This window comes from Physeter macrocephalus, chromosome 5, assembly GCF_002837175.3.
Source record: "Physeter macrocephalus isolate SW-GA chromosome 5, ASM283717v5, whole genome shotgun sequence".
NCBI lineage: Eukaryota > Metazoa > Chordata > Mammalia > Artiodactyla > Physeteridae > Physeter > Physeter macrocephalus.
In genome coordinates this window covers 105,860,819-105,886,102 of record NC_041218.1, presented here as the reverse complement: position 1 = coordinate 105,886,102, position 25,284 = coordinate 105,860,819, and the positions used below count along the sequence as shown (strand labels likewise).

Sequence of the window (25,284 nt, the reverse complement as noted above, 5' to 3'; positions counted from 1 at the left end):
GTGGCCGCTGAGCCTGCGCGTCCGGAGCCTGTGCTCCGCAACGGGAGAGGCCACGACAGGGAGAGGCCCGCGTACCGCAAAAAAAAAAAAAAAAAAAAAAAAAAAAAAATCATAGTGGAGGAGACAGACCATAAGCGAAATAAGTGAACAATATACTGAGTATACTTAGGTGCTGGTAAGTGATTAGGAGAAAAACATGAAAAGGGATGAAGCATAAATAGGGGGATGAAGAAAGGCCTCTTGCTACAGTGACATTTTAGTAAAAACCTGGAGGAAAGGAGAGGGCCAAGCGTGGGTGGACGCCTAGCTGGCAGGGAAAAGAGCAGGTACAAAGGTCCTGAGGCAGGATTTTGCCTGGAGTGTTGGAGGAATGAGAGGAGGATAGTGTCGAAGTGTGTGTGGGTGAGTGGGGTCCACACAGTTTCCCTGGCCTCTGGCCCCTGGTCCTCACACACGACTTGGTGCCCCATTTCCCAGAGCAGCCTTGTTCCCCAGCAGACCAGGAGAGCAGCGGGTGGGAGGGAAGCAGAAGGGGCCCTGAGGACGAGAAGGGCGGCCCCTTGAGTGCACACCCGCCTCATATTGCTCGCGAGGGGAGGGGCCGACCTGATACGAAATTTATACCTTGTTGCATTATGTTGCGTTCTGCACCCCACGCTGGGATTGGGCCGCGCGTGAGGCGTGGGACAGCCTTCTGCATTGTGCTTTTGCCTTTTTGCAGAGTGTTTCCCAGTTGTGCTTGGTGGTTCTCAGGTTCAGTGGTGGTGAGGCACCATTTTCCAGACGAGGATACTGAGTCCAGGAAGATAAGCAAGTGATGAAGCAGCTTCATCGCCTTATCCTCGTTCTTGAATCAGTGGTTCTATGATTCCTGTTCCTCCAGAATTAAATCTGAACTCTTAAGCCCGTCAGCCCCCCTCACCAATCCGAGGCCTCAACCTCAGCCCTCATCCACATGGAACCACCGCCACGGCGCTGCTGCATCCCGAGGGCGCGTGGCACGCCCCTCACCCCCCGCGCACGTCCCCTGCCAGAAGTGGGCAGCTCCCCTCGCCGCGCTCCCCACCAACCGGGAAATCCAGCCCTATGCCCACGATGCTGCCTCCCCCCCCCCGCCCGCCGTGTGCTCCTGCGGCCAGGCCTCCTCGCTGCCCCTGTGAGCTCACTGCTGCCGTCAAAGCCAGCCTTCCCCACACATCACTCGTCAAGCCAGCCCCTCACCTGCCTTTCAGCCCACAGTGCGTCAGCCTTAGGGCAGGAAGCAGGTCTGAATGAGCTCTCCGGGCCCAGAACACATGGCCCTGTGTGCCAGGAAAAGGCCTGCTTTACACAGCGTAATTGCTAATCGTGTCTCTTCTTTGTCCCCAAAGGTCCCAGTGTAGACGCTACACTCAGTGGTCTCCCTCACTGTCAGGCCCAGATGAGGTATTCAGTAAGTGCTCAATGAGCGAATGAGCATCCTGGGAAGTGAGATTGGAGCCCAGGTGTCCTGTGTCCTGTCCGGGGCTTTCCCCATTTTCTCTCTGCCTTCTGTCGGCAGGAGCTCAGAGGAGGGACCGGAGAGACCGGGAGGACGACCCCCAGGGTTCCAGGAGGCTGAGAGGCTCTCAGAGGAGCTGAGAGAAGGGCCTTCAGGGAAGCCTTCCCGCCCCTGGCTCTGGCCTCCGCCTCGGATCGGGCCCTGGAATCACCTGACCGCTTCGGTGCTGCGAGGCCAGGACCACTTTCCCCATCTTCCTGGCCCACGTCATTTCCTCACCCCTGCAGCAGGCCTCGGGGCAGAGAAGTGGCAGTTCTGCCTCCTGTGTATCTTTAGAGCAGCAACCTCCTTACTAAGGAGTCCATCCGTAAAAGGGGTTCAGGCCAGGCTGGGTGATCCCGCGGCTGCCCCACTGCCTCCAGGGGGCCCCGTGATGGAAGGTGAGCGCAGGACTGTGGCCTCGACCTAGTGACCGAATCGGGGTGGATGGAGCCTGCGCTTCTGGATCTGGTCTGCTGCTCGTGGCCCTCCTGCCCCGCTGAGCCTTGAGGCGCGGAAACAGGTCACCCCAGGGAGAAAATTCCAGAAGGACCTGCTTAGTCAGCGGCTGATGGGCAAATGCCCAACTGTGGGGTGGAGGGGAGATTTCCTAGGAGACAGACGGCTGTGGGCGGCTGGAAAGCCTCTGAATTGCAGTGAAGGGGAGGGCAGGGAGGGAGAGTGGCATTATCCTCAGGGCCCGGCCTGCAGCCGGAGGGCAGGGCCGGCCGAGCCCAGGCCTGAGGGCGGGAGACAAGCAAGGTGGTGGCATTTGGGAGATCGGGAGTCGGCTGAAAAGGGACTCAAAACGTGGCGTGACGAGCAGCTCAGAAGCAAGGCAGTGTGAGCTGAGAGCCGCTGGCCGCCCTATAGGAAATACGCCTGGTTTTCACGTGCCAGTGGCACTTAAAAACTGGCGATATTTTAGGGCGCACAAAACCATCTGCACAGGCCTGCGGCCGGCCTGTGTTTTGCGGCATGTCTGAGCAGGGAAACAGGCCCCTGTCCTGTGACCTGGTGTCACGCCAGTGTCTGCCGAGGACAGCTCGGGGCCTGTGGGTGATGTCCTCCTTCTTGCTTCTTTGGGCAGCCTGTGAGCAGTAAGCCGGACCAGAGGACCAGGAATGACAGAGGTAATTTCCTGGTGAGCGATCTTGGCGCCAAGGACTAGCCCACGAGGGCTCCCACAGAAATCAAGCCACAGAAAAACTCAGGGGAAGCCAGGGCGGGAACCTGGCTCCAGAAGGTAACCCTTGGGGGTTCCCGGGTGCCACTGGTCCTGTCTGAGCTGGGGCTCCCCACGTGGGGGGATGCTGTCTCTGCAGCCCTGGAGATGGTGGCTCTGAGTCACCTGTCACCGGACCATTCTCTGATGAGAGACTCTGCAGGGTGAAGATGAGTAGAGAAAGGAGGCCAGGTGCCCGGCTTGTGCCCAGGAGAAATCCAGCTGTAGTGAGACCGGGCGCCGTGAAAGGCTTAGACCCGTCGGGCAAATTTATTCTGCCCCTCGTCCAGGGGAGGAAACCGGAGCATAGGAAAACAACAGTCATTCGCCGAGACGGCACAGCAGGCGAGGGTCTGACCAAGAGCCGAGTGTGTGTGCTGGAGGCCTGTGCCCTGTCCTGCCGCTCTCGGGGTGCCCAGTGGCCCACAGCAGGACCCAGGGCGGCCCCAAGGGCACGCAGCAGTGGGCTCCGGGTCGGCCCCACCTGGAACATCTACCCCGACACAGGTTTCCCGGACCACAGGGCTCCTGGGGCAAAGGCGGCACCCAGTCCTGAGCTGAGAGGATTTATTTTCTCTTCTCCACTTGCTCGCTTGCACCAGATTTTCTTTCTTAAGCAAGTACTCGTTTGATTGTTTCAAAATTAGGCATGGACAGTCGCTGTATGTGACACTGAGGCTGCCTGGGAGACGGATAAGGCTGTTGGCTGAGTCATGTCTAAGTGCACCTGGTTTCCCTGGTCCCTGGTTCCCATGATCTTAAAGTTCCCCAGTTCTGACTCTGGACTCCAGCCTGGCTCCCAACCCTAGGGGCCACCCCCTGAGCATCTCCCAGTGACTTCACCACAGCAGTTGTGGCTGTCAGCCCACAGCCCCTGTTTTCTGTGGGCTCCTGCCAGAGAAAAGGCAACATTTCTGGGGTGATCTATCCCATCAGAACACTGTTTCAACTTTGGTGAACCACTGAATGGTGCTGTCGGTGGAACTGCACACCTGCCAGCAGAATGAATGATTCACGCCCTTGCTGCCCTCACAGCAGCTCTCCATGAAGCAGCCTTGGCATTTGGCCTGGCCTTTTAGACATTGCTCTGGTTTCAGATTCAACCCACACGGGTACTGGTAAGCAGGTACTGGTAAGAGGCATGTTACAGGGTGGTTAGGATGTGACGGTGGAATCAGAAAGCCCCAGACGTGAATCTCAAGCTCTGTCACACACCCGCCCAGGCCACATGATGGGGACAAGTGATTTAACCTCTGAGTTTCCTCACCTACAGCATCAGCAAAAGTCGTTTTGATAGCTAACGATGATAAATGTGTGTGCTGAGCATAGAGCCCGGCACACAGGAAGCCCTCAGTAAAAGCTAATTAATATGGTAGTGGAGATGCTCTTTATTAATAAACAAGTTCATTTATCAGTTCTAACAATTTTTTGATGGAGTCTTTAGGATTTTCTACATATAGTATCATGTCATCTGCAAACAGTGACAGTTTTACTTTTCTGTTCCAATTTGGATTCCTTTTATTTCTTTTTCTTGTCTGATTGCTGTGGCTAGGACTTTTTATAAAACTATGTTGAATGAAAGTGATGAGAGTGGACATCCTCGTCTTGTTCCTGATCTTAGAGAAAAAGCTTTCAGCTTTTCACTGCTGAGTATGATGTTAGCTGTGGGTTGGTCATATATGGGCTTTATTATGATGATGTATGTTCCCTCTATACCCATTTTGTTGAGAGTTTTTAATCATAAATGGATTTTTAAAATTTATTTATTTTTTTATACAGCAGGTTCTTATTAGTTATCCATTTTATACATATTAGTGTATAAATGGATGTTGAAGTTTGTCAAAAGCTTTTTCTGCATCTATTGAGATGATCATAATATTTTTATCCTTCCTTTGTTAATGTGATGTCTCACATTTACTAATTTGCAGATATTGAACCATCCTTGCACCCCTGGAATAAATCCCACTTGATCATGGTGTATTATCCTTTTAATATATTGTGGAATTAATTTTGCTAATATTTTGTTCAGGGCTTTTGCCTCTAAGTTCGTCAGGGGTGTTGGCCTATAATTTTTTTTCTTGCAGCATCCCTGTTTAATCCATGCTGAGGAGGTCTGGAGAGAGTGTTGGTCTGAAAAGACAAGATCCGTGGATTCTAGTTTCAGGCTATGTCATGCATGGCTGTGTGGCATCGAGCAAGTCACCCTTTCTCTCTGATCTGCAGACTCTTGTAAAGTGAAGGACTTGGAGTAAATGATTTCTGGGCACCTGGTGTCCTGGAATTATGCTTCTCAGCCAAAAAATTTCTGTTGCTCGTGTCAGCCAGTGTCTCAGGAAACAAAGTCTTACTCGAATGATTTAAGGAAATTTTAAAGCAGAGGTTATTAACCAAAGTGAGGGCAGGGTTTAAGGAAAGTAATAAACCCAGGGCAAGCAAGAGGGAGGGTCCTTACCATTCCTCAGTCTGTAAAGGCAAGGGAAGGGGCAGTTACTGCAAGCTGGCAGGAGTTCTAGGTGTAGCTGAAGGTGGCTGGACAGGAGATGTGACCTTAGAGAGAGAAACACAGCTACTGCCAAACCATGGCCGGGCAGAAATAATAAATACCCCGGACTCTCTCTTCTGGCCTCCTGCCTCTTCCGGTGCGTCCCACTGTCCAAATCCAACCAAAACTCACAGGCAAGAGAACTTGTTGATGCAATCCATGTCTACTCAGCCTCCAGGAGTAGACAGTAAGGTGAGGAAGAATAGAAAGAAGTTCTGGAAAGGCAAATGGAATATCCATCCCAATTCCTAATGAGGAAAATTCAAAACAAAATCTCAGTACATCATCAGAACAGTGATGTTTTAAAGAAAATGTAGAATATGGCTTTGAACTAACAACACCAATAAATATCTGAATTCAGCTGGAATTTGTACTTCTTCCAAGGGAAACAGGGTTTAATTTTTCTCTATACCAATTGGAAGTCTGCCACCTCCTTTTTCCTCTTACGTTATTATTAAAGAGGAAATGTGTCTTCATTTCTCTCATTTACCAAAAGTAACCATTCATTCATTTCCCTTCCTAAATAATGCAGGTGGCCCCAAAGTCCAAAGCTGCTCCAAGTTTACCTTGCAATTAATAAGCTTTTCTGAATGTGAAGATAAAAAGATAGGGTCTCCTATTTTGATCATTGTTTCAGCAAGCTACTTTATCCCTGTCTCTTCAGGGCCTGAAATGAGCCAACTCCAAGGAAAAAAGAAATGCTTAAGAAATTAGCCAGTACTGATGAATTACAGATGTATTAAAAAGGATAGTGATTCACTGGGAATGTGAAATGTCCAAGGACCCAAATGCGATAAGCTGGAAGGTGCCAGCAATATAAATTAGGCACCGACAATTTCCAGTTAGTAATTGCATGGCTGTGTGACCAATACATCAGCTTTGGAACTCTCAGGAGATTTAGAGACTGAAGAGGGAAGAGAACAGGTCTTGAGCAAAATCAGACAGGGATGAGCGTGACTAGGCTGGGACCTTCCTCCTTCTCAAGCTCAACAACCACCGAAGGCCATTACGTGCCCGGCGTGGGCTACAGGCTGGAGACCAGTAATGTCAGGACCGCGGTTCCTCCCCAGAGGGGCCTCTGCCTTGTGGGAAGACAGGAAGGCGAGGCAAGGGGTACATTACGAGGAGTGCAAGCAGCGCTGTAGACACCTGGAAGGTCGGTCCCAAACCACAGCCAGGATGCCAAAAAAGCTTCCCGGAGGAGGTGACATCTAGATGATGGCCAAAGAGCGAGGAGTTAGCTAGTCATTCTGGACAGAGGAAGTGTGCAGTAACGCCAGAGCAAAGCAGAGCAAGGTGGGAAGTTTCAGAAAGCAAGGCTTCAGCATGCTTTGGTGCTTTCTAAGCCACAAGTGTGGACTTCATCCTAAAGGCCATGGGGAGTCTTTGAAGGGTCCTTAAGGAGGGAGTAGCAAGACTGATTCACAAACGTCACTCTAACTACAGAATGGTTGATGGAGCAGAGAAGCCAGAGGGGAGGAAGTAAAACCAGTTAGGAAGTGCACTAGAAATCCACGCCAGCCAGGAGAGAGGGGGAGTAAGGGGCTTTTCCTGGCTACCCACAAGATCAAGCAGAGAGTTCCAGAAAGTGTCAGAAGCTGAAAACAGGCAAATGCTTGCCAAGACACCCCCATACCTGACTCAGAAATTAAACATGTCAGTAACCGTAGGTGTGGTGAATAAAACGTGATAAACTGAGGACCCACAAGATTTCCCATCATTCATATGCAATCAGCACAACTAGCACAATGATAGGTTACATTGTGCTTTCTGTTACTGCAGGGTTTTTTTTTAATGGTAATAACGATAAGAGAGCTTTTTCTGCATTCCCAGTATTCCGTAGGTAACTAGTAATGAACACTATGCACTATAACTACCTGTGTTACTTTTTGCCACCCACCCATCACACAGACCAGAAACCCAAGAGGCATCCTCTCCCGCACCGCCAGAGCCAATCCATCAGGACAGTGTTCCACTTTGCTTCATTAAAACCAAGAATAACTTTGTTCTGTCCATCTTTTTCTCCTCTACTGCCAGCTCCCTAAATATCCATATGCGATTGGCTCTGTTTCTGAATTTCTTCTTCTGTTTTCTTGTCTGTCTACCCATGCATGAATAGCACAGTTTTCATCAGGGAGTCTTACTAATGATTATTATGTTTTAATGTATAAAAGGGCTAGCCCTCCAAAATTGCTCGTCATTTATTTAGGTCTTCATTCTAGATCGTTTATTCCTCCAAATCAAATTTAAAATCAACTTGCTTAACCTCAGAAAAAAATATGGTATTTTTATTGAGATATCAATGAATTATAAATTAAATCGGAGAATGTCAACATAATACACATACATGTGTGTATATATATATATATATATATATATATATATATATATACACATGTGGATATTTATTTATCCCGTTTTGTTTTATGGTTTTCCTCATGTGGGTTTTGCACTTTTTGGATAGGTTTATTCCCAGCTATCAAAATTTTGATGCTGTAATTACATATATTTGCTATTTCATCATATCTGCTAACAGACTAGTTTCTATATATGAAGATTATTGATCCTACCGTATAAATCGTTCTATGGTTTGTAGTAGTATTTCCCAACAATTGCTTTTATTTTGCAGACATACATGATGTCACTCAGAAACCCCTTTCCAATTTTTTGTGCTTCTAATTGCATTGTTTTAGTGCCTCCAATGCAATGTTAAACAGTAGTGGAGATGGTAGGCATCCTTGGTGGAAATGCCTCTAAAGTTTCCCCATGAAATAAGAAGCAGCTTTTTTTTTTATTGAAGTATAGTTGATTTACAATGTTGTGTTAATTTCTGCTGTACAGCAAAGTGACTCAGTTATACACATATATACATCCTTTTTTATATTCTTTTCCATTATGGTTTATCACAGCACATTGAATAGAGCTCCCTGTGCTCTACAGTAGAAGCTTGTTGTTTATCCATCCTGTATATACTAGTTTGCATCTGCTAATCCCAAACTCCCAGCCCCTCCCCCGCCGACCCTGGGCAGCCATGAGTCTGTTCTCTGTGTCTGTGAGTCTGTTTCTGTTTTGTAGATAAGTTCATTTGTGCCATATTTTAGATTCCACTTATAAGCGATACCATATGGTATTTGTCTTTCTCTGTCTGACTTATTCACTTAGCATGATCATCTCTAGGTACATTCATGTTGTTGCAAATGGCGTTATTTCATTCTATTTTATGGCTGAGTAGTATTCCATTGTATATATGTACCACATCTTCTTGATACATTCATCTGTTGGTGGACATTTAGGTTGTTTCCATGTCTTGGCTATTGTGAATGGTGCTGCTGTGAACACAGGGGTGCATGTATCTTTTTGAATTATAGTTTTGTCTGGGTATATGCCCAGGAGTGGGATTGCTGGGTCAAATGGTAATTCTATTATTAGTTTTCTGAGGGTTCCTCAGAAAACCTTCATACTGTTCTCCATAGTGGCTGCACCAATTTACATTTCACCAACAGTGTAGAAGGGTGCTCTTTTCTCCACATCCTCTCCAGCACTTGTTATTTGCAGACTTTTTGATGATGGCCATTCTGTATTCCATTGTATATATGTACCACATCTTCTTGATACATTCATCTGTTGGTGGACATTTAGGTTGTTTCCATGTCTTGGCTATTGTGAATGGTGCTGCTGTGAACACAGGGGTGCATGTATCTTTTTGAATTATAGTTTTGTCTGGGTATATGCCCAGGAGTGGGATTGCTGGGTCAAATGGTAATTCTATTATTAGTTTTCTGAGGGTTCCTCAGAAAACCTTCATACTGTTCTCCATAGTGGCTGCACCAATTTACATTTCACCAACAGTGTAGAAGGGTGCTCTTTTCTCCACATCCTCTCCAGCACTTGTTATTTGCAGACTTTTTGATGATGGCCATTCTGACTGGTGTGAGGTGATACCTCATTGTAGTTTTGATTTGCATTTCTCTAAGTATTAGTGATCTTGAGCATCTTTTCATGTGCCTATTGGCCATCTTTCTGTAAGAAGCTGCCTTTTGATATGGGTTATTAATCCATCTTAAGTTTTTCTAATCAGAAATGGGTACTGAATTGTGTTAACGCCTTTTTGGCATCTATCAAGAGAATAGAATTTTTCTGTTTAGCACTATTAACATACTGAGTTATGTTAATAGATGCCCTAGTATTGAATCACTTTGGAATTTCTGAAATATGCACCATTCGGTCACAGTGAATTCATATTTACATGAGCTATTGGATTCTATTTACCATTATTTTATTGAATATTTTTGCATTGAAATTCATGTGTGAGATTGGGCTGTAATTACTTTTTCATATTGTATTTGTCCAGGTTTGGTATCCATATCATACTTGCTTCATGTCCTTCTGTTTTAAAGCTCTGGAATCTTTTAAGTAGCACTGCAATTATCTGATTTTTAATGATTTTGCAGGATTTTCCTAAGAAACCATCTAGTCATGGTGCTTATTTGTAAGAAAGAATTTTCACTACTTTTTCTGTTTCTTCAATGGGAATTGGTCTGATTTTCCTTTCTATGCCTATGGGAGTCAGCTTTGGTAAGTTATATTTCCTAAAAAGTTACCCATCTGAGTTGTCAAACTTATTTGCAGAACATTCTGCTAAATGTATAATTTATTTTTATTTCCTCTTTTGATGACTGTTTTCCTGTAGTCATCTTTTATTTTGTGTACTTGTGCTTTCTCTCATTCTTCATTTATTTCATTAAGCTGGCTAATGGCTTGTCAATTTTGTTGCTATTCTTTTCAAAGAGCAAGCTTTATATTTTCTTATTAAATTCTGCTGTGGATTTTATTTCCAAATCTTTAATTTCTGCTTTACTATCATCGATTGCTTCTTTCCACTTACTTTGTTGCCCTCTCCAGTTTGTTGACTTGTCAAATCATTTGTACAGATTCATTTTTTGTAGAGTATTCACTGCTGTGACTTTTAGACTCTGATGTATTGTGTTTCTATTATTGTGATTTTCTAGAAGTTCTGAAACTTAGTTTTGTATTTCCCCTTTGAGCCAAGAGTTGCTTAATAGCCAATGGCTGCTTAGTGAAGTGATCCCCGACAGAAAGAAAACAAGTACAGGAGTCCTGCAGTTGCCCTGGCTTACTGCCTTGAGTTGGTTTCCAAATTGTTGGAGGGCTCTATAAAATGTGTTGTTAATTTTTATATTATTGCATTACAGTCGTAAATCCTGTTCATATTATTTTATTTTGGGGAGCTACTGAAGATGTTTTCAGGTACCTTAAAATATGGTCAGTTTTTAACTTCCACTCACACTTGAAAAGCAGGTGTATTCTCTATAGCCGGGTTTTACAACCCTACATGTCTCTGTAAAACTTAACCTACTGATTTTGCTGCCTAGGCATTTTGTGTTCTTATTAACTGTTTTGTCTGCTTGACTTGTCTTCAAATGAGAAGAACTTTCCTGTTATGAATGTGTCGTGGTCTCTTTCTCCTCTGGTTTCTGCTTCATAAAAGTTATTGCTCTGATGTTGAATGCATAGGCATCCATAATTCTTCCATTTTCTTTACAAATTTTTTTATCATCATACTATTGATGTTTGGATTTGTTGCATTTTAATTTGCTTGGAGGGCTTGGATTCTGCCTTTTCTGATCATCTCTTCATTTGGGTTGCCTTATGTAAATCCTGAGATGAGGGTTCAGATGCAAGTAGTTTATTTGAGAAGTCAAGAAAACACTGGTGAGGGTGGGAAGGGCGTCAGGGGTGGGTGAACAGCCCATAAGTGGTGGTTATAAAGCCATTTACTGCCCTGCCTCCAGAGCTTTATTCCCCTTGGCAATCCTAGCTGCCAGTGCCTCAGGGTTATCCTGTCCAAGGGGAGAGGGTGCTGGTAAATATACATGTATACCAAACTCCATCATTGATTCATTGAGGACCGATCCCAGAGGGTATTAATCCTCCAGCACTCAGGCCTGCCACACAGGTAACAATAACCCTGAATCCAGAGAAAGCCACCATGCAAAGAAATGATGCACTGGAACTGTGACTGGTGAGCAGTGAAGTAGAAAGAATGAGAGATGGGAACAGGACCCGCCATGTCTGTTCCCACCATCAAGACCTTAAATCCTGCTTTCTTGCTATTTGTATTGACCTGGCATATCTTTGTCTATAACCTCGATTTTGAATTTTCTGAATCTCTTTATTCCAGCTTATGTCTTATAAACAGCAGAGAGTTGGATTTTGCTCTGTTAGTCCACCCAATAATCTTTTGCTGTTGTTGTGTGAGTTAAGCCAAGGTACCTTTACTAATTTAGCCAAAATGTCTGGCCCATGATATCGCTTATGCTATATTTCAATATGTAAGTGTTTTACATGTCATCAAAATAAAGCTATAGGAAATAGATTTACCCTCATACCTGAAATAACCAAAAAAAAGAACATCTGGCAATCAGGTGACCCATCACAGAAAGAAAACAAAGACGTGAGCCCTACAACAGCTGGGCTTCTGGCTTTGGGAGAGTTTCCATGGGGAGGTGCAGGAGTGGGAGCCCAGGCAGAGCCTGTGGTCTCCTTTGAGTAGAGCAGATGCAGCCAGGAGTCAAGGAGAACATGGCAGAGAGAGTCAACAGAAAGTGAACTTGGGAAGAAGTGCCGCACAGGGAAGTGCCAGCCTGCGGAGGGTCCCCCCTCGAATATTCAGCTGAGCGCTGATCAGTGCATGTATGTAGGAAATTAGCAGAGGCCGGAGCACAAACCATCCCAAAGGGCTGCAAGGAGCAACAGCTGACACTCATACAAGGCTGGGGACAGTGCCCGTCCCGCCGTAGACTGGACCTCCTGTCTCGTGGGGCATCGGGTCAAGTATGCAGAAGGGTCTTGCTTCAGCTGTGTGAAATCACTAGCCTAGGAATTTCAAAGAAATTCACTTGAAATGGATCATCAACCTAAATGGAAGATCCTGATGGACACTTTCATGCAGCAAACAACTTTGATGCTGTTAAGAAACAAAATTCAACGGAGTACATTTTAAAGGTCTTATTGGCTTTATTCAATGATTCATGAGTCAGGCAGCATCCCTTCAAGCAGATGAAAGGAGCTCCAAGGAGCTGTACAGAATGAAAGACTTTGAGAGGCAGAAAGGGGCGGGACAAGGAAGTGACTAGCAAAGAGTGAGTCCTTTGTGGCAAGGTCACCTTCCTCTAGGGGACCTCAGGGGCCTGGCAGGCGGATGACTCCACCAGTGCCTACCAGGTGATTCCAGAGGGACTGGTTTAAGAGTCCACTCCTAGGGGAGGCTGAAACTGTACTTAAATCTAGCTATTAAGTCTCAGTTTGTTGGTGTGGGCTTAGCACAAATGACTCCATTTGGGGCCTGTTGTCTCTTTTTTAACAATTCGCCCTTTTGATGAGACTCTGAGCTTAACTGAGAGATGTGATCAAAATGTAAGACCTTAGTGTCACTCCCAGATACTGTTCTGAAGTTCTCACAACTTTTGCTGATCCTTGTGTGGTAGTCACACGTCATGATTTTTTTGCTGAGTCGTTGTTGTTTTGATAAATCCCAACTACAGGTTTACATTTTGTTTTTAATTGGTCGTTCTGTTCATTCGTTTTCTGATGTTCCAGACCTAGGAGATTATTTCTTTGGTGGCTAGAGGCTGCAAACAAGTTTTGAAGCCTTTGAGAGAATACAGCGCACCAGGGAGACTATTACGATTATTATAAGCAGGATAATTCCCAATGTCTGGAGTGCACTTTGGAACCATGGCCCCGGGACCCAAACCAATCAAAGCATATCCGTCAAAGAAAGACCCATTGAAGGAGTCGCTTTCTTAAGCCAAATGACCTGTTCCGTGGTCGTACGTAGCTGAGTCTCAACCTCCCCAGAAATGTCACTCCAAGTGCTGCAGGTGGTGACGGCCACAGCACAGACACCTCCTTCTTCAGCTAAACTCTAACAAGGGCTGTCCTAGTGTCAGAACAACCTTGCCCAGGGAGTCTAAGAATCTTCGTCGGCAGACTCTGAAATGTCTTCAAGAGTTAAGGAGAGATTCCTGATCACAGCTTCATTCGCACTTCCTCGCAGCCAGGGAAGGGGGACCTGCCAGAGGAAGCAAATTCTGAATCAGGAAGGCCTCCAGGTAAGTCCTTTCTAACTGGACAATGCGGACCCAAGGGAGTTGACCAATGAGGGGTCTCACTTTGATGATCAACAGTTAGATCACCTAAGAGTCATGGCCTGATCATGTGCCAGCACTTAGGCATTCATAGGTCCGAGGGGAATGATAACCACACAGATAAGGATAAATCCTGTCCGGGCACAAATCACTCCCACTAAGGTGGCTCTGGATTCATTTGCAGGGATTGTTGCATTCGCCCGTTCAAGCCAGGGTTCAGTTAGGTCTTCAGTGCATCGGAAGGTAAACCTCCTAACCTGAACTAAGAGCTGTCCTAAGTTCCTTGAAAAGTTGGGAGCTGCTGGTGAGATCGTTTCATAACTGGGGGAAGATTTGATTTAGAGAATCATGAGGACATGGGAGTGTAAACGTACTAAGATTACGTAGGTATATGTGTAGATATTTACGTGGGTATTTGGGCAAGTGCTGTTAAAATAAAACAGAGGTAGAAACAAGGCACTCGATGTTCTGGCCATAAAAGTCGGACTCTGTGAGTGACTTTGAAGGGGTGGGTGTTGATTATAGTTTACGACATTGGGAATAGAAGAGAAATTGATCACAGGGAGGACCAGGAAGTCCTTAGCATTATGGACAGATCAGACTCTTTGATGACAAGTCCAGCAGTCTGAAAGTTTCCCCCCTTAGGGACGGCCAGGGAGACATAGATGAGGGTGTTATTTTTCCAGGCTAATGACAGAGTAAAGGAAAGAAAGAGAAGAAGAAAGGGTTTCATGGTTAGTTAAGGTATGAAACCCTGATTTGGCATTTGGGTCAAAGCAGTCTACCTCGATATCGGCTGCTTCTCTTCCAGTAAATATGACTCAGAAATCTCTAGCACCTGCACAGCTATGAGGTGGAGCCTTACTTAGCTGTGAGATATGTACCAAGGCTCAATGCCCTCTAGTTTCACAGCAACGTCAGGGGTCAGGACCACTTGGTAAGGTCCTTTCCAATGAGGTTTGAGGGCTCTCGTCCTCTGGTGATGTTTCCAGGATACCTCGTCACCAGGCTCCAGATTGTGACTAACAAGATACTTTGAACTGGGATCTGGAAAAGTGTCTTTAGCTTGTTGATGATAAGCTTTAGCGTAAAACATTGAAGACTTACAGTGGCTGGTCCTCCTAGCAGGAGACAGCAAGAGATCAGCAACAGACACAGTCTGCTGGTGACGACCTGGTGTGGAGTGAGTTTGTGTTTCCTAAAGAGGGTACTGTGAACAGTCAGCGAGACCACAGGCAGTACTTAGGCCAAGGGAGTCTGGTAGTTTTAGCAAATTTAGAGATATTCTTTGAGGATACCATTAGTTCTCGCGACCTTGCCTGATGATTGTGGGTGCTAGGGACAGTGGTAGTTCCAAGAAGTGTGCAAAGAATTTGCTCAGACTTGTATGGTTTGCCCAGTGAAGTGGGTGTCTTGATCACTGGAGATTATGGAAGGGACACCCCAAGTGGAAAGCACGTTTTCTCGCAATTTCTTTGCCACTGGGAGAGCATCAGCCTTGCAGCAGGGGAAGGCTTCAGCCCATCCAGGAGACTCACACACAATAACAAGAATATATTGATAACCCGTCCTGAGTGACATTCGAATGAATCCAGCTGCAGATGCTCTGAGGGTGGGAGGAGATCTGAGGCCTCTGGGGACAAAAATAGGTTTTCCAGGATTATGGACCAGACGGGTCGGATATTGGTCATAAATTACTTTGGCAATTTTATAGAAGTCTCCCCACCAATGTTTATTCATAATTTGAGTCATCTCAATTGTACCATGGTGGGTGAAGGAAGGCAAAAACAAAAACAAAAAAAATGGGGTTTGCCAGGGAGCCAGGAAGAATCAAGTGGCCCCGTCTGTTCATTGAATTTACAACCATTGTTTGCACTTCTTGGCTTCCCCGATTTGGGAGTAGACTGTTGCCATGTCTCGAGGACATAAAGATGGACAAAGTCTGGCAAAAAGGGGTCAATTTTTGCAGAAGCAGAATGGACTTCATCCACGGGGGCCACCACATTTATAGATTATATTGCTGCTGCCTTTGCATGAAGGTCAGCCAGGGCGATGCCCTCATAGTCAAGTTCAAGTCTTCTTACTGTGAGCCTCAATTTTTATGACAGCAATTTCAGAAAACAAAAGAACAGTAGTAAGAAGCTTTTTTGCCTGCGGCCTATTTTGGATTGGGGTCCCAGAGGATGAAAGAAAAGCCCTTTATTTCCATATCATCCCCCAATCATGGCTGATCCCAAAGGCATACAGGCTGTCAGTATAAACATTGACAGCGTGTCCTTCTGCAAACAGGTGGGCTCAGTGAAGGGCGTGCAGCTCCGCTCGTTGGGCTAATTGAGCTTGTGGGAGATTTCCCCTCTCATACAGTTCATGTTGGGTAATAAGAGCCTAACCAGCTTGGAAATTCCCTTGTTCATTTTTACGGTATGACCCATCAACAGACAAAATTAGATCAGGGTTAGTCTCAGAAATCAGCACACGGTGTCACGAAATGGGACATTATTGCTCCACAGTCCAGGGGCTTGCCTTTGTCAGGAAGAGGTCGTAACGTAGCAGGGTTAAGAATGCTGCAACGTTTCAGATGCAGATTTTAGGTGGTGAATATGCGAAAGGATCCCAGAGGAGGTTACTCTGCTGGCAGAGAAACGTTGATTGAGTTCATTATTAAGAAGACTTTGGGCAGCGTGTGGAGTTTGTAAATCAGTGTCATTTCCTAGGGTCCAATCCCCTGAGGCTGCCACTAACTCTGCCCTGGCACCATAACACAGTTGGACAGGCACAAGGAACTGAATCCAGTTGTGTGCTGTAACAGGCAAAGGGTTTGTGTTTATTGCCACGTTCCTGTGTGAGCATCTCCAGGGCTTTGGTTATCTCTTTTATGCCCTAAAAAGGTGAACAGTTGTGAATAGCTGGGTAGCCCTAGGGCAGAGGCAGCTCTTGTGGTGCCTCTTGGTCTTATAAAGACCAGCTCGTGTTTTTATCTTCCCAAGGAAAGTTCATAGGGAAAATTAGGAACCCCCAGTCTCCAATAGCCGGACAGGCCTCAGCAGCCATGAAGCTGTCACTGAGCTGTGGGCATACAGACGTCTTGGATTGGCTTAATTCTTTTTGGAGACGGCTGGATTCCTTCAGCACTTAGATGATGACCTAGCTGATGAACACTGTCTAGAGATCATTGTAATTGTTCCTTAGGGACTTCATGTCCTTTTTCCGCTGTCTCAGCAAATAAGTGGAATCCGTAAATGGGCATCTCTTCGGTAACTGAGCATATGGCAGAGAGCACCCACGTGCTGTAGGAGGGTTGACTTCCCAGGGTCTGGAGGGTGCTTACATCTTGGTGGAGCTCTTGGGAGAAACGAGAAGGGGCCTCGGTGAACCTGTGAGGCGTGATTGGCCGTGTACACTGTTGATTGTTCCAAGTGAAGGCAGACAGATCGTGGCTGTTGGGAACCACAGGGCTGCTCAGCAAGACTGAACAAAGGCCTGAAACTGGGAACCACTCCGATGCTGGTGGAAATGGTGACAAAGGGCTAGTTTGGTTTGGAACAACTGGAAAATGGGGAGAAACTCTCTTGTTAATTGCTCTCAAATCCCCACCCATTAGGTGTCCAGACTGGCAAGGTCAGCGTGTTACAGGGACTAAAACAGGGAACGATTAGCCCCTGGGTGACTAGGGCTTCTACTGTTGGTGTGAGGCCATGGGTTTTAATGGATATTGAGGCAGTCTGAAAAAGGTTGAGTTATGTCTATGAGGATTTTAATAGGTTCTGCACTTTTTATTCTCTCAATGTCAGTAGCCCACAAAGTTTCAGGCACTGTGGTTAAATTAGGGATCTTTTCCTGGGCTTCCTCCTCTCCTATATCAAGAACAGATTGTAAGGAACATAAAAGATCAAGTTCAGGTTGGTCAGGGTATTCTAAGGTGAGGTGTCCATTGGAGGTAAAGCATATTCACCCTCTTGGTTTAGAAAGGACGTCTCTGCTTCATAGATTGACTGGTGCTGTGTTGCACAGCCAAAGAGAATGCTTTTCAGTGAAAGGTCCCTGAGCCATTTGTACTGGTTGAGACAGAAACTCCCTCTGAATTTTATTACCCCACTATGGAAACTTCTTTTTCACTCCGAGGGATATGTTCTAAGAGAGTGAGTTTTAAAGTAAAGAGTGTAGCTCTGGTATCTACCGGTATTTGGCAAGATTTTCCATTGACTTTCATTTTAGTTTCCCCTTGACTGGTTCGGGGCATCTCTGGTAGCTGTTTACGGGACAAGCCCTCAGAGTCTCGACGGTTCTGAGAGTGACCCATATGGGGCCTCTTTCGGGGGCAGATATAGGGTATTCGAGTGGTGTTGAGAGATCTGCATAAGACCTTTGAGGGCAATCGTTTTTCCAGTGTCCCAATGGATTACAAGTGAGACATCAACCCCTGGACCAGCACTTTGATGATGGACCCCTCGGAGGGTGTCATGCTCCCAAGTGTCATTTTAGGTTCCTGGCCTCCAAGCTGTTGCAGCTGTAAAGTTAATAACTTGGCAGGCTTTTGTTTATGGTCTCATTCCAAAGTCCCCTCAGAGTGCCCAGTCAGACTGGTGGCTTCCCATCCTATTTTCTGCCTTTTTATCAATCCACGAATCTCAGGTGATAATAATCCATTTACAAATAGGGTCACTGGAGTAAGTTAGGTGACATCATTTATTGTATGGAACCCAGAAAGCCATAGGAAGAGCCCTTCCAGGTGGACCTTTAAGTCTCGCACAGATTCATCTTTATTTTGTTGGCATGTTGGAGTCATAGACCAATCGTGGCAGGCAGGGAAAATGAAGAATGTCTTTGAAAAGATTGGTTGCTATTTTGTGAGCTTTTTCTGGTCCATGAAGGGGACCGTGTTGAAGATTGAGGTTCTCCAACATCATCCTCAGAATTAAGCCATTCTGCTTCTTGCATTCACTTTTGGGTTTCCTCAGGGCTTAGCAGCTTTGGCACAAGCTGATAAAGGCAGCCCGGATCCTAGGCCCTGATAAGAAGTCTAAATCCTTCAGAAAACTTCCGTAGATCCTCCTTGGGCTTAGAAAATTCTTTGACTATGGCCTGTCTTTGGCCAAGGAGTGAAAGATACTTGAGGAGGAACTCCCGCAGCCTCAGGTGGTTTTATTAAAAGGTGTTTAATAGTCCCTTCAGAGTGGAAAGGCAGTTTGGATAGAGAATTAGTAGGACGTGAATACTCAGGTAGAGGAGGATAGTGGGAGCAGTAGAAGTCATGTCAGTCTTACCATCTTTTGCTTTAGATACCTCTTGTGTCTTTCACTTCTCATGAACCGTTTGCGATGAATTTTTCAGGGAAGATATTTTGAAATCCTGAAGGCTTTTGCAGGCTTCTGCACCCCAGGTAAAGCTGGTGTCCCATTCTGTGTGTTTGATTGCAGAACCCTTGCTTTCAAGTACAGTTCTTCACTGACTGATCTTGTCTCCTTAGAACATTCCCCTTAATGGCCATTGTCATCCTTGGTTGATGTTAGTAAAACTTTGACATTAGAGTTCTTAGACGTAAAATTAGCAGGCGAGCTGGAATGTGACGTGCTCAGTTCTTTAGAACCTAAGGATTCCATTTCTGTAGCTAAGCCTTGGGTCCCTTGGAAACAAATTAAGATCTAAGGAAGATGTGCTGTTGGGTTAAGGATTGTGTGTTGATTTACAATGTACCTCATCGCACTGAAATTTTCTTGGAGTTGGTGTGTGCCCTAGTTCCAACCTAACTCTCCCTGTGTCTAACTTATGGTAACATGGGAGTCTTATAGTTAGGGGGAGAGTACGGTAATAGTTTTTATGTGCCCAGCCTTGGCTCACCAACTCTGTGGCCTCTGGGGCTTCCAAGAGTCCCATCAGCAATTGCCTTACCTCATGTGCACATTAACAGAAACCAACAGTAACCAAAGAAACAGGGCTGTGGACACCGGCATAACCAAAGAGATGATACTGCAGCCCCCCCACCAAAAAAAAAAGAGGTCTTGACGTGGAACTCTGGACTGAGCCAGCAGACACCAACTAATGGGAGCTGTGGATTAACCAAGGGCTAAGGACTGGGGTTCCAGGTGGAACTGTCCACTGGCTCAAGCTGACCTGCCCTGGACTGGAAAGCCAATTAGGTCCAGAGCTCGGTGCAAGGAGAGTAGAGTCCAGAACCAAGAGGAACTTGCCCACAGTCCTTGTAAATGGCAAGACAGAGAACTCAGAGTGGTCACAGGGGCCACACCTGTGCTTCTCACTGTCCTCAAAGTTGTCCGAAATCTCCTTCGGATCCTGCGGCTGTGTCACCAATACATTAAACAACGACATTCAACTGAGCACGTTTTAAAGATCTTATGCCTTGAATGGTCCATGAGTTGAGCAGCATGCCATCTAGCAAACAGAAAGGAGCTCCAAGGACATGTACAAAATCAAGGACTTTTATAAGGCAGAAAGGGACAGGACAAGGAAGCTATACTAGCAAAGAATGAAGTTTGTGGCCTTCCTTTAGGGGACGACGGGGTTCTATCAGGGAGGTTACCTCACTAGTGCCAACCACATGATTCTAAACTGACTGGCTTAAGACTCCACTCCTGGGAGAGGCGGAAACGTAATTCTTGGTTTCTGAATGTAGGGCTTAGCACAAGTGACTCCATTTTGAGCCTGCTGTCTCTTTTTTCACGATACTCATCTATGATGTAGCATGTATAGTTTGTTGTTTTTTTATTGTTTTTCCTCTCAGCATCTAACTGAACATGAAAACCTTTCTTTCCCAGTTTATCACTATGCACCAATCAGCAATCATTCCAGTTTTCATAAATTCTCTGCCCGTTTTGGCCCGTCTTTGTAGCTGTAATACATTCATTGAGTCAGGATACAAAATATATCTAAATACTATTCTGTCCTATTTTTCACTATTATCTTATCTTATCCTGTAGTTAAATAAATGCTTGCCACCAGGACTTTGTTGATGTTTCAGTGATTTCTTGATTATCTCAACCTCATTCTCAACTTAAATCCTCAGGATCTTGTGACACCAACTGCATGTCCTACAATTTAATTTTGACACTATAGTGTCGGATCCCACAAGACCGCCCCCCCTTCAGATGCCAGTCACAAATCCAAGTTGTCACCTGTGCTTCTGACCAAATGGCCATGAATCTGAGGTTCCCATGACCCCCTGCTCAGGTTCAATTAATTTGCTAGAGTAGGTCACGGAACTCAAAGAAACATTTTATTTACTAGATCACCAGTTTATTATTAAAAAATATATAAGTCAGGAACAGCCAGACGGAAGAGATGCACAGGCAAAGTATGGGGAAAGGGCACGGAGCTTCCGTGCCCTCCGGATGTGCCACTCTCCCAGCACTTCCACATGTTCACCAAACCCAGAAGCTGTCTGATCCCCATCCTTCTGGGGTTTTTATAAGGCTTCACTACACAGGCATGGTTGATTAAATTATCAGCCAATGGTGATGGGACTCAATCTCCAGCTGCTCTCCCCTCCCTGGAGGTGGGGGTGGGGTTGAAAGTTCCAACCCTCTAATCACTTGGTTGGTTGCCTGGCAACAAGTCCCCCATGCTTAGGGGCTTTCCCAAAGTTATCTCATGAACATAAACTGAGGTGTGGTTGAAAGGAGCTTCTTCTGTCAAAGATAAAAGACACCCATGTCACCCTTATCACTCTGAAGCTATCTCAGGAACTGGGAACAAAACTAAATATTACAACAGAAGATCCCCCTCTGCTCTTGAAGAGGAAATTACAAGGGTTTTAGGAGCTCTGTGCAGGAACAGTGGATGAAGACCAACGATGTATTTCTCATTTTATCAGTAAATTACAGCACCACATCTACAAAACTCTATAATTTGATAAGAAGAAGAAAAAATGAGAGCATATGTCTGAATTCTCATGGAAGAGTGTTCAGTATCATATTCTTTACCAAAATGAGGCCTTTCTCTTTGCTCACAAATGTCAGAAATGTTCCTTTTTACCCAGAATCTTTCCCTCTGGATCTCCCGTGAGCAATTGTTATGTCGTACAAAATATTTCATTTGAAACCTCTAATTACATATGTGGATTCCAAATTAAGTAATATAAGAAAAAGTCCTGTTTTTTAAATAGAGTTATGGATGTCTGACTCAGCTAAAAATAATTGAACAAAAAGGCTAACACTGGCAGACAATTTTTCCTGAACGTGAAAATTAAGGAAGTGATACTTAATGGAAATCAGTAGAGTGATTCGTTTTTTTATGTTGCTGTTATTCTGAGCACATACAGCGGGCTGTATTTATTACCTAAATGTTACCTGTATTTAAAAGGTCATTTCAGTTGACTGCCACCAAGAATCCACTCATGGATGAAATATATTTTCAACCTGAGAAACTACATCAAGAAGAGGATTAAAATGGAAATATAATTGTTTATTAAGTAAGATCTGCTTCAAATGTTGCCATAGCATATTCCACTTTTGCCCTTAGAGGGAAAGGATTAGATTTTTTTCTTTTTTTTTCTTTTTGGCAAATTTTTTTCCTCTGTCATGCAGCATTTTAAAGTAAAGTAAAAACTATAGGATGTTGGCTATGGAAAACCAAGCAGAGGCTTTTAAATACGTGAGACCAGTGCTCTGGGTTTAGTGATGAGCCTGCCGTCTTTGCTGTGCTGTAACGTTGTAGCAGAGCTCATTCTCTGCCCAACAGTAATGATAAAGATACATAACACATCACATAATATTCAGATTAAAAAGGAACAAGTGTGCAAAAGGACTCCCGTCACAAACCTATGAAATAGTGGTAAATCCTGAAGGGCTGCCAAAGCCAAACTATGGGCATTTTCCCCAGCTTATCTTTCCCATCGTCCATTTAGTCAACAGAGTGAGCACGTGCTTTGCTTCACTGGAGCAAAGAACCCAGGCCAGTCGTGGGCCCTGGAGTTCAGACACCAGGCGAGGCTCTGTTCCCCTCAGTGGGATACCGGGGTTCTGATCCTCCACTGACCCAGAGCAAGCCGCCCCCGGAAGCACCTGACAGAGAGTCTGAAGGACAAAGTCATCATTTTACATCTTCCGGATGGGGCTCACTTCCCACCCCCAGTTAAATACCGGCTACATGAATAAACAACTGTAACCAAGGGGGTGCCAGTGGTTCTGGGGGAAAAAGTGTCCTCAACTGATAAAAAAAGAAGCTGGACTCTGAGAAAGGATGTGAAAGGCAGTTACGGGCCCCACTGAAGGGAGGGAGAGGCTGCAGAAGGCCGGCTGGCAGAGGGGTCAGGTGGCAGAGGGCAGGGGGGTCTTAGGAGGGCAGATACAGGGGAGCCTCCATGGAGGCAGTAGCAGATGGCAGGACAGAGACTGAGGTCTCTATTTCAGGATGTGTCTCTTCCCTTCCCCTCTTAGACCACAAAACGTTTTGTGGACAGGATTGCCATTTCTGTGCCCCCAAGCATCCCAACGTGGTGAGCGACAGGTGCATTATAAAGGTGTGCTGATTTGGGTGTCCGTATCTATTCCCCAAATGGATTCTTTGCTCCTGGAGAGAACGAATGTGTAGAAATGGTTTGTTGAGAGAGACCCCAGAGCAAATAAAATTTTCATTTATTCATTCACTTGGGTGTTAATCTCATCCCAAAACACTCTCACAGAAACATCCAGGATAATGCTTGCCTACATATCTGAGAAAGATGGCCCAGCCAAGTTGACACATAAAATTAACCATCTCAGTCTTTTATATTTTAGCCATTAAATAAGTATGTAGTGGTATTTCATTGTGGTTTTAATTTACATGTTCATAGTAACTAATAATATTGAATAGTTTTGTTTGGTTTGGTTTGGTTTATTTTTTGCGGTACGTGGGCCTCTCACTGCTGTGGCCTCTCCCGTTGCGGAGCACAGGCTCCGGAAGCGCAGGCTCAGAGGCCACGGCTCACGGACCCAGCCGCTCCGCGGCATGTGGGATCTTCCCGGACCGGGGCACGAACCCGTGTGCCCTGCATCGGCAGGCGGATTCTCAACCACTGCGCCACCAGGGAAGCCCAATAATATTGAATAGTTTTAACATTTGCCACCTGTATATCTTCTTCGGTGAAATATGTTTTATCTTTTTGCCCAATTTTAACTGAATTTTCTTATTGGTGAGTTTGAGAATTATTTATATATTCTGGATATAAATCCTTTATCACATAGAAGATTTGCAGATATTTTTCCCAATCTGTGTCTTGTCTTTTCATTCTCATCTCTTTGGAAGAGCAGAAGTTTTAAATTTTGATGAAATTCAATTTATCAATTTTTCATTTTTTAGATTATGCTTTCATGTTATTGTATCTAAGAGATCTTTCCCTGATCCAAATCACAAAAATTTTCTCCTGCTTTTCATCTAGAAGTTTTACAGCGTTAGGCTGTACATTTAAGTCTATGACCCATTTCATGTTAATTGCTGCATTTGAGTAAAGATATGGCTTGATGTTCTTTTTTTCTTTTTTTTTTTCTTAACGTAGTGATATCCAATTATTCCAGCACCACTTATTGAGAAGACTATTCTTTCTCCACTGCATTGCCTTTGCACCTTCATCAAAAATTAGTCTCCAGACATGTGTGTATCTATTTCTGGATACTCCATCCTGTTCCATTGATCTATTTGTCTATCATACTGTATTGATTTTAGTAGGTTTCTAATGAATCGAGTTCAGATGGTGTCATTACTCCAACTTTTTTCTCTTTCAGAAAACTGTCTTTTGTTTTGGTTATTTTAAGTCCTTTGATTTGCTGTATAAATTTTAGAGTGAGCTTGTCAATTTCTACAAAAATGTCTGCTGAGATTATTATTAGTATTATTTTGAAACTATTGATCAATCTTTGCAATATCGAGTGCCCCAAACTATGAGCACAGTGTATTTCTCAATTTGGGTAATCTTTATTTCTGTGAGTTTCAGCAATTTTTTTTGTGGGTTTCAACGTATGGGTCGTTAGATCTTTTGTTGGATTTGTCCCCAAATATTTCATATTTTTGATACTATTATAAATAATATTTAAAATTTTCTATTTCTGATTATTCATTGCTAGTGTACAGAAATACAGTTGGTTGTTGTATATCACTCTTGTTTCCTGCAAGATTGCTAACTCACTTATCAGGTCTGGTGGCTCTTTTTGTAGATTCTCCTATTTTTTACATAGGTGATCATGATATCCATGAATAAAGAGTTTTATTTCTCTCATTCCAATCTGGATGTTTTTTATTTCTATATCTTGCTTATTTTACTGACTATTCCTTCAGTTCAGAGTTGAATCAAAGGACTGTGAATGGATATACTTGTTCCTTATCTTAGGGACAAGCATTCAAGCATTCGGTCTTAAAATAAGAAGTATGGGCTTCCCTGGTGGCGCAGTGGTTGCGCGTCCGCCTGCCGATGCAGGGGAACCGGGTTCGCGCCCCGGTCCGGGAGGATCCCACGTGCCGCGGAGCGGCTGGGCCCGTGAGCCGTGGCCGCTGCGCCTGCGCGTCCGGAGCCTGTGCTCCGCAACGGGAGAGGCCACAGCAGAGGGAGGCCCGCGTACCGCAAAAAAAAAAAAAAAAAAAGAAGTGTGATGTTAGCAGTAGGTTTGTCATAGATGCCCTTCATCAAGTTGAGGGTATTCCCCTCTATCCCCGCATTGATGATAGAATTTATAAGGTTGCATGTCTATATCTATTGTAATGACCACATGGTGTTTCTTTCTTAACTGGTTAATAGGATGCATTGTATTGATTACTTTGCAAATGTTAAAGCAGTCTTACATTCCTGGGATAAAGCCTGCTTGGTTATGGTGTATTATCCTTTTTATATATTGCTGAATTT

The 25,284-nt window shown here is 44.9% G+C and overlaps 1 protein-coding gene across 3 annotated transcripts in view; it reads left to right on the top strand.

Annotated features, from left to right (window-relative positions):
* Positions 1–25,284, top strand: part of COBL (cordon-bleu WH2 repeat protein) — a 79,306-nt gene that overhangs the window by 33,666 nt on the left and 20,356 nt on the right. Inside the window, exon 7 of one of the 3 annotated variants that reach the window (XM_028490277.2) lies at positions 2,610–2,652. The exons of the other annotated variants lie outside the window; for them this stretch is intronic. Within the exon in view, the coding sequence (XP_028346078.1) occupies positions 2,610–2,652 (43 nt within the window). The remainder of the gene's footprint in view (positions 1–2,609; positions 2,653–25,284) is intronic. 3 annotated transcript variants of the gene reach the window in all.